The 18,459-nt window shown below is 45.1% G+C and overlaps 1 protein-coding gene across 1 annotated transcript in view; it reads right to left on the bottom strand.

Annotated features, from left to right (window-relative positions):
- LRGUK (leucine rich repeats and guanylate kinase domain containing) overlaps window positions 1-18,459 on the bottom strand; it is a 96,859-nt gene that overhangs the window by 13,312 nt on the left and 65,088 nt on the right. The window contains exons 11-15 of the mRNA XM_055129338.1: window positions 18,131-18,250; window positions 11,420-11,516; window positions 4,865-4,978; window positions 2,786-2,987; window positions 1,231-1,323 (exon numbers count right to left, since the gene is read on the bottom strand). Of these exons, the coding sequence (XP_054985313.1) occupies window positions 1,231-1,323; window positions 2,786-2,987; window positions 4,865-4,978; window positions 11,420-11,516; window positions 18,131-18,250 (626 nt within the window). The remainder of the gene's footprint in view (window positions 1-1,230; window positions 1,324-2,785; window positions 2,988-4,864; window positions 4,979-11,419; window positions 11,517-18,130; window positions 18,251-18,459) is intronic.

The raw sequence follows: 18,459 nt of genomic DNA, 5'->3' as shown, positions 1-18,459 counted from the left end.
GGCACAGATCCAGGAGCAAGCCCTAAGCACAGCTGGCTGTGGCCCCCAAACCAAACCAGACCAAACAAATAACAAATAAGCACAACAAATAAAAAAAATAACAAATAAAAAATAACAAACAAACAAACCATACTTGCTTTCTGTTCTTTAGAGCATACGTCCAAAAGTAGAATTGCTGTATTGTACAGTAATTCCATTTGTTTTCCATCTCTGGGCCACACCCAGTTGTGCTCAGGACTACTGGTTCTGTGCTCAGGGTGGTGCTCATTCCTGGTGGTGCTCAGGTGATCAAATGCGGGGCCAGGGATAGAACCCACGTTGACTGCGTGTAAGACTAGAGCCTTACCCATTATACGATCTCTCTTTCTAGCACAATTAATTTTTTTCTTGGCCTTTGGGCCACACCCAGCATAGCTCAAGGGCTGACGCATGGCTCTGTGCTCAGGGATCACTCCTGGCAGGCTCAGGAGACATATGGGATGGTGGGGGCTGAACCCGGGTTTTCTATTAAAGCTCTCTCTACCACTTCACATCCCAACTTTCTCACCCCCCTGCCATGCTTCTTTTAGAGCAGCCATTCCCCTTCCTGTGAAGTAGAGAAGCAGATCTCCTACATCCTCTGGGCTATTCCCTGGGCCCTGCGGCAGGTGGGGAACACGAATTCCTTAGAACAGACTGGAAAGCTGCAACTCGGATCAGAGAGGCGGCCAGTCCTGCCACGGGAGCAGCAGGACCAGATGGCCAGAGTCTGACCAGCCTCTGCCCACCGAGTACCGAAGGGCAATGTTCTTAAGCCCAGCGAAGCCAGAGCGAAGAAGAGGGGGAAGTAATTTAGGCTGGAACAACATTAAATGCCACCCTTCTGGGCAGAGCACTGTCCCGGACCTCTCAGGGGACCTGCCATTTTGAACCCCGAGTTCCAAATCACGAGGCTGACCTTTTGCTACCCTGAACCTCCCGGGTACTGCCCAGCATGTCCCTACAGGGCAGCCTCCAAATTCCCTTAAGGTCACGGAGACGGCAGTAGCTCTGCTCCAGAGGGTTGAGTTAGCTCCCTTGTGGGGACCAACAGTCCCCAAGGAAACACGGGGATTAGAGAGTTGGTGGCAGAGTTCGCCTGAGTTGGGGTGGAGGTGGTGGTGGGGAGCACCTAACAACAACGATCCACAGATTTGTTTTCCTTACCATAAGAGAAATAAATATGATGGTGCGAAAGGTAGAGCAAAGTACCTGTGGGAGCCAAATTCATAGCAGAGTGCTCAGACAATCCCAGGTATTCTCTGATGAGCTGACTCAGGTCTTGGTAGGCGACGTCCAGATCATCTACAGTGAAGGCAGACAGTGTGTTTTCAAGTAAAAGATTTCCATTAGAAAAGTGCAAATATGGGGCTGGAGCGATAGCACACTGGGTAGGGCGTTGCTTTGCATGCGGCCGACCCGGGTTTGATTCCCAGCATCCCCTATGGTCCCCTGAGCACTGCCAGGAGTAATTCCTGAGTGCATGAACCAGGAATAAGCCCTGTGCATTGCCAGGTGTGACCCAAAAAGAAAAAAAAAGTGCAAGTTCATAACTGGTGCTGTTGGGGCTGGAGTAATAGCACAGCGGGAAGGGCGCTTGCACTGTGGCTGATCCGGGTTTGATTTCCAGCATCCCATGTGGTCCCCCGAGTACTGCTAGGGATAATTCCTGAGTGCATGAGCCAGGAGTAACGGGTGTGACCCAAAAGCAAAAAAAAAACAAAACCCAACAAAACCCACCATAACTGGTGCTGGTATCCATGACTCTTTTTTTTTGGGGGGGGGGGGTAGAGGGGTTGGGCTATATCTGGCTGTGCATAAGGATTAACTCCTGGCAGTGCTCAAGGGACCGACCCTATGTGGTGCTGAGGATTGAAACTCGGTAGGTCATGTGCAAGGCAAGCACCCTACCTGCTGTACAATCTCACTGACCTAGTAATGACTTTTTCAGTACATTTAAGAATATCATGGTGGGCAGGTTTCAAAGTCCCCGGGACACTTTCCTGTAACATCTCTGCCTCCTTTAAAGTTGGGCATAACTTACTGCATGGTATTGTTATGGTATTGCAAACCATACCACCCCAAAGGAGAGAGAGAGAGAGTAAAAGGAAATGTGCCTGTCACAGAGGCAGAGGGGGATGAGAGAGAGTGGCAGGAGGGATACTGGGAACATTGGGGGTGAAGAAAGGTCACTGGTGGAGGGATGGATACTCGATCATTGTATGAATGAAATGTAATCACAGAAGTTTGTAAGTCTGTAACTGTATCTCACGGTGATTCATTTAAAAATATTTAAAAAATAAAAAATATAATAAAGTTGGGCAGAATCTGTGAAAGGGAAGAGTGGAGAGCTAATAGCCTCCTGTGATGATGATGTAGTGATGGGAAGTTTTGCAGATGAACCTCAGGATGCTTCCCAGTTGAGTTTTGGTTCATTGAAAGGGGCCTAGTTGAATCACATGAGCCCTATAATGAAAAGATTTTCTGGGAGTCAGAGAGGAAGGCACTGGGTCGAACCCTGAGAAGGAGTTGATGTGCTATTGCTGGCTCCAAAGTTGGGGTGTGAGGCATGTGGATAAGACTGGAGGGAGGTGTGAGAACTCAGGGTAGCCCTCAGAGAGTTAGTGGCGGAGTTAGCCTGAGTCAGCAAAGAGCGAGGGCCCACAGTCTGACAACCATAAGAAACTGTGTTCTGTCAACATTGAGAAGATGCTTTGGCTTGCCTCCCAGTGACCTACCCTTCAAAGATAAGACTGCTCAAAGTTACCTGCATTGATCACGGCATCAAAATATCCTGGTAACGTCTGATTAATTTGAATATAAAGATCCACTCTGGAGACAGCATATTCAACCTCTGTACGACTAAATAATCCCTTTCTCCTCAAGTATCCTTCATATTTTGTCTTGTTCATGGGTACCACCAGAATATAACGAGGCTCAAAATAGGAGCATTTCAAACTTCTTACACCCTATGTATCAAAAGAAAACATTAGAAATGGACACAAAATATAGACATCATTTGAAGACATGTGACCACTTAAGCATAATAAAGCTGTATCAAATAACTTATCTAATTAGCTATTTCCCTACCAATATCTCAAAATTCTCTGTCAAATATTAACTGTCATAAGAAATTTTATCTTATCATCTTTGATTTCCCTGTTATAAAAAATTAGCTAAAAAAATTTACTAGCTATTAAAGTACATGTGTCCACAGCAGTATGTATTTTGGTACTAAAAAGTATTTTGGGATCTGGAGGAATAGTACCTTGATTTAAGCACCTCTCTCAAAAGCCTATGGTCACATGGGTACCAGGGCAATAGTACAGTGACTAAGGCACTTGCTTGAATAAGACCAACCTGGATTCAGTGCCCAGCAACTCACATGGTCTCTAGCCCAGCAGGAGTGATGCTGCGTGTAGAACTGGGAGTAAGCCTTCTGGTGACACCTCAACCATGTGTGTACATGGGCAACCCAACAAAGACAGCACTGTCCGGGGAACACAGAACAGAAAAGTTGTGCCAGTGCCAGCCGGAAGAGCAACCTCTGGAGAGTTCCACATGCATCACAGCGTGCTTCAGCTCAGTATGGCTGCAAACGTTACATTGCTCAGATAAGGCGGCTATAAAACTCAACTGTCTTGGAACAGTTCAAGTATTTTCTACATATATATGTAAAAAATATATTTTATATATACTTTATAAAATATATATGTTCACTGTCACTGTCATTCTGTTGCTCATTGATTTTTTTCGAGCGGGCATCAGTAATGTCTCCATTGTGAGATTTATTGTTACTGTGTTTGGCATATTGAATATGCCCTGGGTAGCTTGCCAGGCTCTGCCATGCAGGCTAATACTCTCAGTAGCTTGCCGGGCTCTCGAGAGGGGAAGAGGAATCAAACCCAGGTCGGCTGAATGCAAGGCAAGCGCCCTACCTGCTGTGCTATCGCTCCAGCCCATATGTTATAAAATATATAATATTTTACATATATATGTGTGTATATATACATATATATGGTTTTAATATATATATTCAAACCAAGGAGTGGACGTTCATGCTTGCGTTTTCTTTTTTGTTTTAGGACCACATTCATCTTTGCTCAGTACTTTGTCTGGCCCTGTGTTGAGGAATCACTCTTGGTGGGGCTCAGGGGACCCAATGAGGTACCCAGGGATCAAACCCAGGTTGGTCATTTGCAAGACAAGCACTTTAACCTACTGTACTATCTTCTTTGGTCTCATGCTTTTCTATCTTAATTTTGAAAAACCTTCTAGAGTTTTTAATTACAGATCACTCTCTTTGGGCAGGTGAAAGTTGGTGGGGGGGAGGGGGAATAGGATATTGAGGAAGAGAGAAAAAGCTCCTGGACTCTGCAAGTCTAAGCTGCCTGATGCATGAAAATAGTATAACCGGTGAGCAAGCCCAGGGCCCACAGAGTCCAGCCCACACATCTCTGGTGGCGAATAAGGGGCCAAGACCAGCTGCCCAGTGGTGTCTTGTTCCAAGAGGTGACTTCCTGCCCTGTAAAAGCCAAAGACCATGATCTATACCCACACTGATAACTTAGCAAGGGAGTAACTTAGACAACAAATCTGGGGTGGTAACTGTGTACTCAGAGTATTTCCGGTCATCTAATGCCTACTGTAATAATTTTCTGGAGTCTTGCCTAATGCCTACTGAGTATGAACTTGAAGTCGCACGCTTCCCTGTGTCCTCTTAGGGCCAAGGAATGTGCTGCTATATGCAGAAGCCTCCGGTCAGCACCCCCTCCCCCTCCAACTCCATCATATATATCATATTAATGCACATTAAAAATAAAATAACTGAATCAAAAACACTTACCTCTATTTCCATATGGATACAGCTTGCCAAGCCGTCTCTTGCGATCCCTTCAACTGTGTCCCTATTTAATCCATAATTGTGGTTCCCATAATTAAATGTTAGAATGAATTTCCCCTGAAATTTGAGAAGCACAAAGATTTTCACATAACAATTGCTACGATGAGAGAACTTATTGAAAACCTTACTTCTATACCATCCCAATGGACACAAATATTAGCAATTATATGAGAATGACGATTGAGCTTATGAAGTAACATCTAATTGTGACAGAGGGATTTAGTCAGAATTCTCAGCTGGCTAAAAAAGTAGGTTTCCAGAGATAAGCTGCTGACAAAGGCTCTGGAAGGAGGCAGTGAAGCTTCTAGTAGAATGGACTGTTTTATTTGCTTACCCATGCCAAAGCTGCACCATAAACTTTCATTATCAAGAGAGCAAAATGAATGGCTGGCCTTTTGCCTCAAGCCACCTCAAATCTGCCAGCTACCTGATAGTCCAGAAAAAACTTGCAGTCTCCGAAGTCTTGATTCCTGGATAAGCGCTGGGGCCATGCATTACAGGGACACCCTGAGGATTTGGCAGCATGTGGCTCAGACATGAAAACAGACCCAGGTAATGGGCTGGTCTGTCTCACAGATGCCGCTCTCTCCCCAAATTGCCCCAAATGCAATTCCATAGAATTGCAGGCTCCAGTCGTTGGGAAGTATGAATACTTTGTTCTGCATTCAGACACCCCCGTTCTGCCGAAGCCTCTACTCCCTGGCAAAACATGAAACAACGCAAAGTGAAAAACAATGCAAGGCCTATGAAGAGTGGTGCAGGGCTAGTGTCACTCGGGCGTGGGCATGGAGTGGGAGACATGATCCCTGAGACATAGAAACATTTACACTCTGCTTAGTCAACATGGGCTACATTCTGGTTAGCCAGCAATCAAATATGTAAATAGATAACACAGGCAAAAACATATCTTTCAAAATTACAACTTTTGGGGGAAGTGGGGAGGGGGGGCACAAAATTACATAATACTAAACCACCAGGTTCTAATTTAAACTGAGACACCGATGGCAATAGGAATCAAAATTGGCACCGCTGGGCCGGAGCGACAGTACAGCAGGTAGGGCATTTGCCTTGCACACAGCCGACCCGGGTTTGATCATCAGCATCCCATAGGGTCTCCTGAGCACATCCGGGTGTAATTCCTGAGTGCAGAGCTAGGAGAAAACCCCAAGCATCGCCGGGTGTGACCCAAAAAAGCAAAAAAAAAAAAAAAATGGCAACACCAATGCTTCTCTCCCCATTGACAGGACTTAGAAATAAGTGTGTTGACTCCCAAGGAAGCATCATGAAATGACAGTAGTATCCTGCAGAATAGCAGCATGGAGGAAACTAGTGGTCCAGCTGGGACTTCCTGGTCCCAGGTATTCTGGAGATGTTGAGGGGATGGTGAGATTCCAGGGATTGGGGACCCAGAGATTCAGGGGGCCAGGGTGTCTCCTGAGGGTAGAGTATGTCTCTGGAAGATGTGGCTGCTGTGGTGATGAAGAAAGGTCAGACTCTTTTGATCTTTTGATTTTAACCACAACCAAAGTTATGATTTCTAGTTAAAAACCCAACAGTAAATATCCTTAACATTTTATTTCCTCAACTTCATGCCTCCTCTGCTGTTTAGAGCAAATATTAAGAACTCTTTTCTATTTGAATATATGTACATACAAATAGGTGAATGGGTGGATAGATCCATAGATCCATGGATAGGCAGGTAAGAAGACAAGGATACATGGATACATAGATACACAAATAGATGGAGAACGACTTTCTGACTCTTCTAACAGCTACTCACCATAAATTATTTACTCTAACCACAGTGTTTTCAAAGTGTTTAGTCAAATGATCACTCTTAAGATATATGCTTCAACAGCTCTGATAGAGAAGGGATCACCAAGCAAAGGGTGCTGGGTGGGTCCACTAGGGATGGGAGATGCGGGCTGAAAATAGACTATAGACCAAACATGATGCCTACTTCACATCTCTGTAGCAAACCACAACACCCAAAAAGAGAGAGTGAGCAAATGGGAATGCCCTGCCACAGAGGCATGTGGGGTGAAGGGGACAGGGTGGGGGTGGTGGGAGGGATGCTGGGACCATTGGTGGTGGAAAATGGGCACTGGTGGAGGGATGGGTACTCGATCATTGTATGACTGAAACATAAGCATGAAAACCTGTAAGTCCGTAACTTTGTCTCACGGTGATTCATTAATAAAATAAAATGAAAAAAGATATATGCTTCCGGTCTCTTGACCTGTATCAACAAAGACCTCCCCACAAGCATGCCCCCCAAATTTTCTGGGTAGGTACGGGGAGAAAGCTTGTACTATAATTGTACATTAAAAAGTTGTCCTCATTAAAATGCTTTGACTTTCAAAAATGAAATGAATGTGCAGGAGAGATAGCACAAGGTTTATGGTACTGGTCTTGCATGATGCTGACCTCAGTTCAGTCCCCAGTACTGCACATGATTCAGTGAGCAATCCCTGAAGTGATTCCTGAACTCAGAGGCAGGAGTGAGCCTGGAGAACTGCTGAGTATAAGCTCCGAGCACTGCATGGTGTGCCCCCCTAAAATAATCACTATATCACTGTCATCACTGTCATCCCGTTGCACATTAATTTGCTCGAGCGGGCACCAGTATCTACTCCATTGTGAGACTTGTTACTGTTTTTGGCATATTGAACACACCATGGGTAGCTTGACAGGCTCTGCCGTGTGGGCGAGATACTCTCAGTAGCTTGCTGCGTTCTCTGAGAGGGGCGGAGGAATGGAACCTGGTCGGCCGTGTGCAAGGCAAACACCCTACCCGCTGTGCTATCACTCCAGCTCCCCTAAAATAAAATTAAAAATATAATAAAATATGAAATAAAATAGCTCCCCAGATTTCTTTCCCTTTCCTGCCTGTGGGCCTCTCACTGTTTAGTGAAACATCTAGATGTGTGGTCATGTTTCTACAGAGAGGAAGAGTGTTCGCAGGTGACAGTGTATATGCTGGTCCAGAGGCTGTGTGTCTGTGGGTACCTGGGGGGTGTGGGCTGTGAGTTGGCAGGAGGAAAATGGGAGGATGAGGGCTCTAGGGTATATATCAGAGTGGGTAGGGGTGACTGCCCAAAGTAGGTCTACCAAGGTGGGGTGTGCCAGGCTCTCTGCCAAGCAGAGATGTGTAATTTGAGAGGGTGGTGGTGGACAACAGGATGTCCAGGTGGGTGTTCTTTGGGCGGGGTGCTGTGGATAGTGGACAGAGTGAGGAGGTGTAAATAGTAAGGCTGACATGCAACGTGAGTTCCTAAAAGCTCTTCACAAAACAGGCCTGGCTCAGAGCAAAGGAGTGGAGATCAGAAGCAAAATTCAAAAAAGAAGTATGACATTCTATTGAAATGATATATATTAATGTTAGCAGTAAAAATCAGCACTTCCCAGACACATGAGGGCTTCTGTAGAGAGTAAAATTTTATGACTAAATATAGCATATAAGTACAGTGATTTCCTAGACTGGAAATTGAACCTGACAGGCTGGCTTGCTGACAGATCCAAGAAGGTATGGAACATTAGGGGGCCATCTGGGGTACTAAGAACAGTTGCATTAAACCAGGGAGAAATGCCTCAGACTCTGGCAAGGGAACTTAACATAAATTTTGAGAACTAGTTGATTTTTCAATGCAAAGATTCCTTTAGAGAAATCTTCTTACTAATCTCAAGATAAAGCTTCAAATCTCTATGAAGGTTTTTAAAAATACAGAACTCCAGAGTACTTTTGGTGCATTGCATTGCCAGAATAACACCCCTAGGAGTAGAGACTTTGCAGAGTTTTTTAAAATTTTCTGTTGACAAGATGAGAGGAGAAACATCCCAAGGGTCAAAGAGCTTTTTCACTAGGATTTCTCTGTACATGCAAGAGCAATAATGAGCCAGATGTAATGTTGGTCATTCAAAGCTTAATCCGTTTAAAACTGAAGAGCCTGTCAGTTCTATGTGCTCTGAGACAGAAACCATGATCAGGGTTGGAGACACAGTAGACCAGGGAGGGTGCTTGCCTTGTCTGTGGCAGACCCAGGTTTGATCTATGGCACTCCATATTGTGCCCCGAGCCCTATCAGAAGTGATTCCTGGGGCTGGAGCAATAGCACAGCGGGTAGGGCGTTTGCCTTGCACGCGGCCAACCCAGGTTCAATTCCCAGCATCCCATATGATCCCCTGAGCACTTCCAGGAGTAACTCCTGAGTGCAAAGCCAGGAGGTAACCCTTGTGCATTGCCAGGTGTGACCCAAAAAGAAAAAAAAAAAAAAGAAGTGATTCCTGAATGCAGAACCTGAGCATTGCCAGGTGTGACCCCCCAAACAAAAAATAAAGAGAAGTGCCTGAGAGATAGTACATTACAGGAAGTGCTTGCCTTGCAAGCGGCCAACCTGGGTTTAATCCCCAGCACTCTATATGGTTCCCCCAAGCCTGCCAAGAGTGATCCCTGAGTGTGATGCGTGCTGAATGTAGACTAGAGACTGAACACAATGGCCACTCAACACCTTTATTGCAAACCACAACACCTAATTAGAGAGAGAGAACAAAAGGGAATACCCCGCCACAGTGGCAGGGTGGGGTGGGGGAAGATGGGATTGAGGAGGGTGGGAGGGATGCTGGGTTTACTGGTGGTGGAGAATGGGCACTAGTGAAGGGATGGGTTCTCGAACTTCGTATGAGGGAAACATGAGCACAAAAATGTATAAATCTGTAACTGTACCCTCAAAAAATAAATAAATATATATTTTTTAAAAAAGTGATCCCTGAGTGCAGAACCAGGGTGAGAAACAAACTCATCCCTAAGCTGACCCTTTGGTATGTTTTTTTGGGGGGAGGAGGGATGGGGGAAGTGGTATAGGATTAATTTTAAGATGAAAATTATAACTGTATCTCATGGTGAATCAATAAAATAAAATTTAAAAAAAGAAAATATTCGATCATATAAACAAACGAAAAATCTTGGAAAAGAGAAAACCCATGACTGACAGAATGATGGCAATGTGGATGGGAAATGTTCTGGCTAAACTGAACTGATGAGTGGCTACCCATGGACCTTTGTCTATGCTTTGGACAGATGAAAAGCACTCAGGTTGGGAGCAATCTTTTTGTCATGAGAGACCAAATAGATCTTCAACAAACTGAACTCAGACACAAAGGTGCTGTGAAACACTATCAGGATTTTCAGGGCAAATAGGGAAGGTATAAGATTGCCCACAGGACCTCGAAATAGCCTGGTGTAAGATGGTTGTTCTCACATCAGAAAGACACAAACCTCCAAGAAACTATGACTCTTCCCCCAAGAAAGATCCATGGCAATTGCCTTTGTTAGGGTCAGGTCTGGGGCCCTCTCAAATGGTTGAGTGAGTTTGGTTAGAACTCAGGACTAAAGGTTAGTGCTGAGGAAGGTTAATGCTGTATTATATGCAGAACAAGCCAATGCTATGGGACATAGCAAGAAGAAATGGTACCTAGGGTCACCATCCTCAGACAGTGCCCCTTAAAGCAAACAGGAGGGACTCTGGGCAGAGCACACTAACCCCTAGGAATGTTCAATGCACAGCCTCATGCATTGAATCTGACCCGCAAGATCTGCCCATCCTATAAAAAACTATGGTACATCTACACAATGGAATACTACACAGCTGTTAGGAAAAATGAGGTCATGAAATTTGCCTACAAAAGGATAGACTTGGAGAATATCATGCTGAGTGAAATGAGTCAGAAGGAAGGGGACAGATATGGAATAACTGCATTCATTCGTGCGATATTAGAAAAAAGTTTGAAACTAATATTCAAGGCCTGGAAAAACAGGCCAGGAGGACTGGTCAATGGTTGGTCAATGGTGTGGGAGATGGAGGGTAGTTAAGATAGAGGAGAGTTCATTATGACAATATTAGTTGGAAATGATCACTCTGGACAAGAACTGAGTGTTGAAAGCATGTAAAGGGATATACATGATAACTTTCAGCATCTGTATCACAAACCATAATGCCTAAATGGGAGAGACAAAGAGAAAGAGAGAGAAGAGAGGTGTCTACAATAGAGGCAGGTTGGGGTGTGGGGTAGCTTGAAGGGGTGGGAGGGAAACTGGGGACACTGGTGCTGGGAAATCACACTGGCGAAGGGATGGGTATTGGAACATTGTATGATTCAAACAGAATCAAGAACAATTTTGTGATGATCTATCTCACAGTGATTCAATAAAAATAATAAAAAAATAATCAGTCCATCCTGAATGAAATCTGATTAATAACAGCAGCACCCAATACACACCAATCACAAGAGCTTGTTGTAGTCCTTGTAATCCCTTTTCCTAAAGAATCTTCTCACTCAGTTTTCTTGGAAGTTAACAGTATTGTCTACAAGGTCATAAACAAAGCACCAGGTGACTAGTGATGCACCAAGAGGTTTGTCACCATTCCCAAATATTTCTCTCACAGAAAATGCATTTCTTGTGCAATAAAAAGAAGGGAGACTTATTTAGAGACTTCTTACCATGTTCCGCATTTCGTCAAAAACCTCTTGAGAGATAAAATGATAATCAACTCGATCTCCTTCTCCAAAGTAAGGTGGTCTTGTGGTATGGCAGGCCCTGAAAACAAGACCATAGGAAACCAAGTCTGCTTCTGTTCATGTGAAATTCAGGGTGGAAAGGGACTCAGTACAAAGCATAGTTGGGAAGTTGCAATTGATCCATGGGTCGTAAGTCATAAAGTAGCACTGATGGGACCCCCACAGGAAGTGCTGGACTATATACCAAACACTCCCTGAACCTCACAAGGAAGACACACACTTTGGCTTCTCAACTCATGTTACTTCCCTTCTGAACCACCTCCTCTTCCAGCACATCAGAAACCCTGGGAAAGCTTAGGCTATTAATGACTCAGTCATTGCCCACCCAAGTGTGTTCATGTTCTCTCTCATCTCTGGTCATTTTCGCCTACTCTATCCTTTCACTTATTGCTCCACCTGTCGCATATTACAGGACGAAGTTTAGAGGTCTACCTCCCCGTGCCACCTCCTGATTCTTGACTCCCTTATAATGGGATCATGCAGCCCCTCCTTATACTCCCATAGCATAGCCTCCAGGTCTGGCCAACTTGCACCCCAGATTCTAGTTCAGGGCCCGTGGTCCTGGAAGGCAGAGAGGAGCCCATTTCCACTGGGTTCTGGCCTTCCCACCACTGTGTCTGGCCTTCCTGGGGGCCAGCTCTGAATAACACTGGCTTTCATCCGTCTCACTTGCCATTGCACTCCCGTTGTCAGGCCCCAAGTCAATGCTCACTAAATGTGTCTGTGAAGAAATTACCTCTCTGAGGTGGACCACACCTGGGATGGACTCCATTTTACAGAAAGACTCTAAGAATCTGTCCAAGGCCATGAATGAGTAGGTAGTTGTAGTTGTCTGGGCCAGAACCGGACTCTGAGGGGGAGGTGCGGAGCTTGTCTAATACTCCCGATTACATACCATCTGGCCTTCCCAACGATATGCCCTGGGGAAGCAGCCTGCTTTTCAGGTCATCCTATGGCTTTACACTTGAAGTTCATGTATTATACCATTTCTTCCTCACCAAGGAAACTCTGAGGTAAGGTGTTACTGTATGTATTCCACAGATGTTGAAACAGAGACATAACAACCGAGTCAGGTGATTAAGTGACAGAGGCAGGATGAACTCACATTCAATTCCAGCTTGCCTCACTCTCTGAGGGGAAAGTCACTACCTCAGAAAATCTCTCCACAACGAAGTTTGGGCTCGGGAATATGGCTTTGTGGTACAGCACATGCCTGGCATGTATAAGGCTCTGGGTTTGACTGCCAGATACCATTATATTGTTCCTCTTCTGTTATACTCAAGGACCAACCAATAGCTAGTAAAAAAAAAAACTGAAAGTGGCTGGGACCAGAGCGACAGCACAGCGGGTAGGGCGTTTGCCTTGCATGTGTCCACCTGGGTTTAATCCCCAGCATCCCATATAGTTCCCTGAACACCGAACACCGCCAGGAGTAATTTCTGAGTGGAGATCCAGGAGTAACCCCTGAACAATGCTGGGTGTGACCCAAAAACCATAAATAAACAAACAAGCAAACAAACAAACAAATAAATAAATAAATAAAAAGACCATTTTAAAAAAAACTGAAAGTGGCATCTTACAGCAAACTCCAGGCCTCAAGGGTTAGGGGATGGGCCGGTCCTTCTCATCCCCCCAACCCCTTGGGACCTGGAGGTCACGCCCACACACTGCCTCAGGCTGCTACTTAAGCTCCTTGGAGGCCATGATCCAAAGACATATAAAAGAATCTCTGGACTGAGCAGCTCGCTGCAGAGATTTCTCCAGACCCTAATTATCTGGAATTTTGGAGTTCCAGGAGCACGTGGCCGCTCTTGTGGCCATGCAACATCTTACACTATTCGTAATAAGCAATGCAAAAGAGAGTATGGGGGAGACTGTCTGCCATAGAGGCTGAGGGAGGGGTGGGATGGGGGGATACTGGGGTTCTTGGTAGTGGAAAGTTGGATGATCGATCATTGTATGACTGAAACTCAAACAGGAAAGCCTTCCTTGCAACTGCATCTCACAGTGATTTAAGAAATAATAATAAAATTAACATTCCAAATTAAAAAAAAAGTAATGTGGAGTTCATGCCCAATTCAATCAGCTGAGTCAATTGCTGAATAAATAGCAATACCCCTACATTAAAAACAAAAAAAGAAAGAAAGTGGCGTCTTAATACTACACGTGCATTGTCAGCACAGGAAGGCAATACGTTCAAAGAGGAGACAGTTAAAAGAGCATGGCGCCTTGTTCATTGTTTGGACACACTGGCATTTCTCTGCAGTCCGTGGCAGAGCCCTAAGGCCCTCTGCCTGCCAGGGTCCTGACAGTGAGGAAAGAGGCATCAGAGATTTGGTGTCTCTACGTCTTTGCCCTAATTTGCATTTCTCAGCGAAGAAACTGAGCAGCAGGCTTCCACCCTCCCTCCAACCCCCAGGTTTCCTAAAAGGAAGACAAAGCAAAAAAAAAAAGGCAATCAGAAGCTTCAAGGCAGGTGAATAAAGAGATGGCTTCACTGATGTGCAGAAGGCGGATGACAGGACCTACTTTCACTGCAGAACTTTCTAGGAAGAAGGCCCTTGAGTGACCTGCGATGTTCTGAATCTGTCATCTAATTTTCACAGAGAGAAATGCTCGCTGTGTGACTGACCATCCAAATTTAAGCATCTTAGAGAAAAATATGAGGTGTTATCAAATTGGCTTAGCAAAAAGAAAAAATGATACCCTTTTTTATTTATTTTTTGTTGACTATAGATATTCTCTATCTATATATATAACAGACAAAAAGTTTTATCAAGGCTCATTGTTTCTTGAGAATAGAGGCAATATATTCATAAATATATTCTGCAAATATGCATTTATACATTTTTCATAAACATTATGCTGCTTCTTTGTGCACAAATGCAATTTTGTTCTGACTCAAACTCTCCCTCTATGTTCTCTTTTTTTCTTTTTTTTTTTTTTTTTTTTGCATTTTGGGTCACACCAGCGATGCTCAGGGGTTACTCCTGGCTCTACACTCAGGAATTTCCCCTGGTGGTGCTCAGGGGACCATATGGGATGCTGGGAATTGAACCCAGGTCGGCCACATGCAAGGCAAACGCCCTACTCGCTGTGTTCCAGCCCCTCTATGTTCCCTCTTATACTCTCTTATTTGTCACTTAAATCTCAATTTCACTCACACAACATAGACTCAAACACTATCCACCTGTAGTATATGATGATGCCCCTTTTCAGACAATGAAATACACTTGAGTCATCACCTTCAATACTCTTCCTCTCCAAAGATAATTTCAGACTTTTAATTTATTTCCATGGCTTTATTAGTTATTGATTAAGAGTAAAATCACAGCAAATTTGTAAAATCCTGACTTGTAACAAGAACCAGAGTGTGTCGCTAAAAAAGACTAAAGAACTGAATCAGAGATTAAGTGCTGGTCTAGCACTGGTACTCAAAGTGTTAGGGTGAGTTCAGACATTCTAAAGGTCGGTTTTTCAGCCAGCTGTGAGCAAGGATCCTGAAGAACCCAATCTACTAAGCAAGCAAAGGAAATCATCAAAAGGGAAAAGAATCTGCAAGGCCAGGACAAATATTGGAATGTTTGCATCTTCAGGGAAATGTAAGATGGAAAGATAGTAGGTGGATGAGTGTAAAAAATAGAAATGCGCATGAGAGGAGGGGGTGATGTGTGTGTGTTGTTCATTGGCTCTCACGGCAGCTCTCTCTCTCTCTCTCTCTCTCTCTCTCTCTCTCTCTCTCTCTCTCTCTCCCTGCTCGTGTTTGGTGCTCTTGAGCCTCTGTGTATGGACCGGATTGGAATGGCTCCTCCTTGTGCTCTGCTTCTGTGTGTGCCACTGTGTTCTCTTCAGTCTGTCTCTCTATCTCTGACTCTGTCTCTGTTGTCTCTCTTCTGGTCTCTTTCAATCTTCTTCCGATCTCTCTCTCTGCTCTGGAGCCCTTCTCGCTTTCACTTCTGACTCTGACCCTCACTCGCTTTGTGCTCTTTCTTTCTCCTGCTTTTGGCTCTGATGACTCCCTGATTCTCTTTCGCTTTGTGCTCTGCTTCTGTGTCTTCTCCCTCTACTTCCCTTACAGTCTTAGTTTATATAGCAATCACATAGGGTAGTGACACAAAGGTGGGTTGAAGATTAACAAATCAACAAAGAGGGGTAAGACCACTCCTCCAGGAGATTAACAAAATCTCCTCTAAGGATATTACTCCAGATTACTAGGAGATCCCACTCAAGGGCAGGATCCCATCCAGGGTGTGTCGCTTTCTTCTTTCCTCAGCTTGTAATCCACCTAAATAGTTGCAGTAAATCTACTTCTAATATTTCTAGCAATGTCATTCTGTATGAGCACAGTAAGAGATATATCAAACTTAAAGTTTGGTTCTTCCTGAGGACATTCACTATATATTCCAGACCACAGTCCTCAGGTCAGGTTAGTCTTTCTAACCCCAGCAGAGTCCTAGTCTCATCGTTACTTTTGGATCATGACAGTATTTGTCTATGACCATGCTCTCAACTTAATAGTTGAGTATTGTGGTGCTTTGGCCTGGCCCATTTCAATGCCAGGGTAGCTCACAACTGGGTCCATTCCATCCCTTGTCGGGACCCTGCTTTTGGGGTACTAGGAACTAAGGGCAACTGAGTTGAGAAAGCAGATGCCCAGGAGTAAATATTATTCAGAGTCAATCAGCTCCCGAGTTACAAAGCATATTAACTGTCTTCCTGTGTCCATATAGAAAGGACACTGCTTTAAGGTAAACTAAGTTCCCTGCGGCAAGGCTGAAAGGACAAACCCCATGTTATCCTACAGATGAGGATGTAGACATTTTTTAAGTGTGTTTCAGATGAGCAATCAGATTTAAGATCTCCATTCTGGCTCAGACTGCTTCCAGAGTTTATCAACTTCTTGTTTCCACAACAATTTAGACCAAGGCTTGGCTGTGAGAACATCTACACTCAAGCAGAATAGAGCTTGAGTTCTTTAGTAAGCAAATGCTTTCATTGGGCATCCCCAAAGCTTAAACGGCTGGGTCTATGCTCTGTACGCAGGAATCCCATGTTGGATCTCCAGCATCTCATGGTTCCTGAGCACTGCTGGGAGCAACCCCAACGCACCAAGTTGAGAGTATGTCCTGAGGGGTGGCCCCATAACTAAAACAAACAAATCAAAAGTCTGTAACTCCAACTATAGAGTTTGGGGAGGTTCGAGTTTTTCTGATGTTTTTCTCTATTCCAACTGGGTCAGGAGGGAACCGCCCGGCTACAATTTTCTCCCCCCAAATTGGAGGCAAAATGAATGACAACCTGAGCAAAAGGAAGAATGCGAGCTGCCATTTCTCCTCCCCATCCTCTGAACACACACCTAGGAATGGAGGGCTGGTGTGGAGGGGAGGCCGGAGGCCAGCTTGCTTAGGCTGAGTTCCCAGGAGCAACCAGGAAGCTGGCAACAACACAGGACCCATGCAGCATCAACATGTATCATGTGACACTAGGAAGGGGGGTGGGGTGCTCAGCAACCAGGCGAGTTCACATTCAAGCACCACTACACTCAATTGAGAAACTACACAACCCTGTACTTCACTGTATTACTATATCACTGTCATTCCGTTGTTCATCGATTTGCTCAAGCGGGTGCCAGTAACATCTCCATTCATCCCTGTCGCGTGCTAGTGTAGCCCGATGGTATTGGTGGCTCTTTCAGGATCAGGGGAATGAGGACCATCGTTGTTACTGTTTTTGGCATATCGAATACTCCATGGGGAGCTTGTCAGGCTCTGCTGCGCAGGCGGGATACTCTCGGTAGCTTGCCAGCCTCTCCGAGAGAGACGGAGGCTTTTGGGGCGGCCTTTAATTGCCCTTACAGGTGTTCCCCGTCTACCGATTGTAAGCTTTGTAAAGTTGTAAAGTTCTGCACACTGACAGATACGCACCTGCCTGCATCTCTGAGCAGCAGAGATGTGTACTTAGTTAAAAAAATTTTTTTTCACATTTCCTGTTACTACTATTGTTGCAATGACCAGGGCCATGCTCATTGGCTAGCAGTGCACACACATTTGGTTTCATGCTCTCTGGAATGGCACACTTAGTTCACTTGTGATGCTCAGACACTTAGTTACGGGACTGGGGATCAAACACTGCCTATGTGTTTGGTGGGAGGGGGGGAATCAGGCTCATAGCCATGGCCTGCACTCTGCTGACACTGAGTCACATCACTAGGTCCCTGAAGTGTGTATTTATTTATTTATCTATTTGTTTGTTTTTGGGGTCACACCCAGTGATGCACAGTGGTCACTCCTGGCTCATGCACTCAGGAATTACTCCTGACAGTGCTCGGGGGACCATATGGGATGCTGGGAATCAAACGCAGGTCAGCTCCATGCAAGGCAAACGCCCTGCCCGCTGTGCTATTGCTCCAGCCCCTGAAATGTGTATTTTCAAACCTTGAACCATGATTTTCACTGGCATGCTATTTGTTGAAACATTAGAGAACGAGAGGGAAACGAGAAAGGACCTTGTATATCACGGTGCATTAAGTGGATGTTAATGTACCTTCCGTGTCCATTTTCTACCTGATGTAAAGTCAACAGGGTGAGCAGCCTCCAGGATCTGACAGGCTCACCAGCCAATCAAACAACTTACCCGTATCGGAAGTAAGTGTTATACTGTCTGCAGAGGCGGTGGGCGAGTTCTCGCTTCCCACAAGCTTCTGGGCCAGCTAGAATCAGCATGGGATAAGGGGCATCCAGGCTGGGCAGTGTGCTGCAATACAGAGCAGAGTCAGTGGCCACGATGTCGTCATCACCGTCACACTCCACACACAAGCATGGTGCTACAAATATGCTGGCCCAACAGATGGCAAGGGGGCGTGATCCTACCACGGAGAGCAGATGGCACAGTGGGAAAGCTGTTTGCATGCAGCTGACCTGCATTTGATCTCAGGCACATTATTTGGTCCCCTCAACACGGCC

The sequence above is a fragment of the Sorex araneus genome, chromosome 1, assembly GCF_027595985.1.
Source record: "Sorex araneus isolate mSorAra2 chromosome 1, mSorAra2.pri, whole genome shotgun sequence".
NCBI lineage: Eukaryota > Metazoa > Chordata > Mammalia > Eulipotyphla > Soricidae > Sorex > Sorex araneus.
Note: the sequence above shows the minus strand (reverse complement) of the source record. Positions and strands in the feature narration are given on the sequence as shown.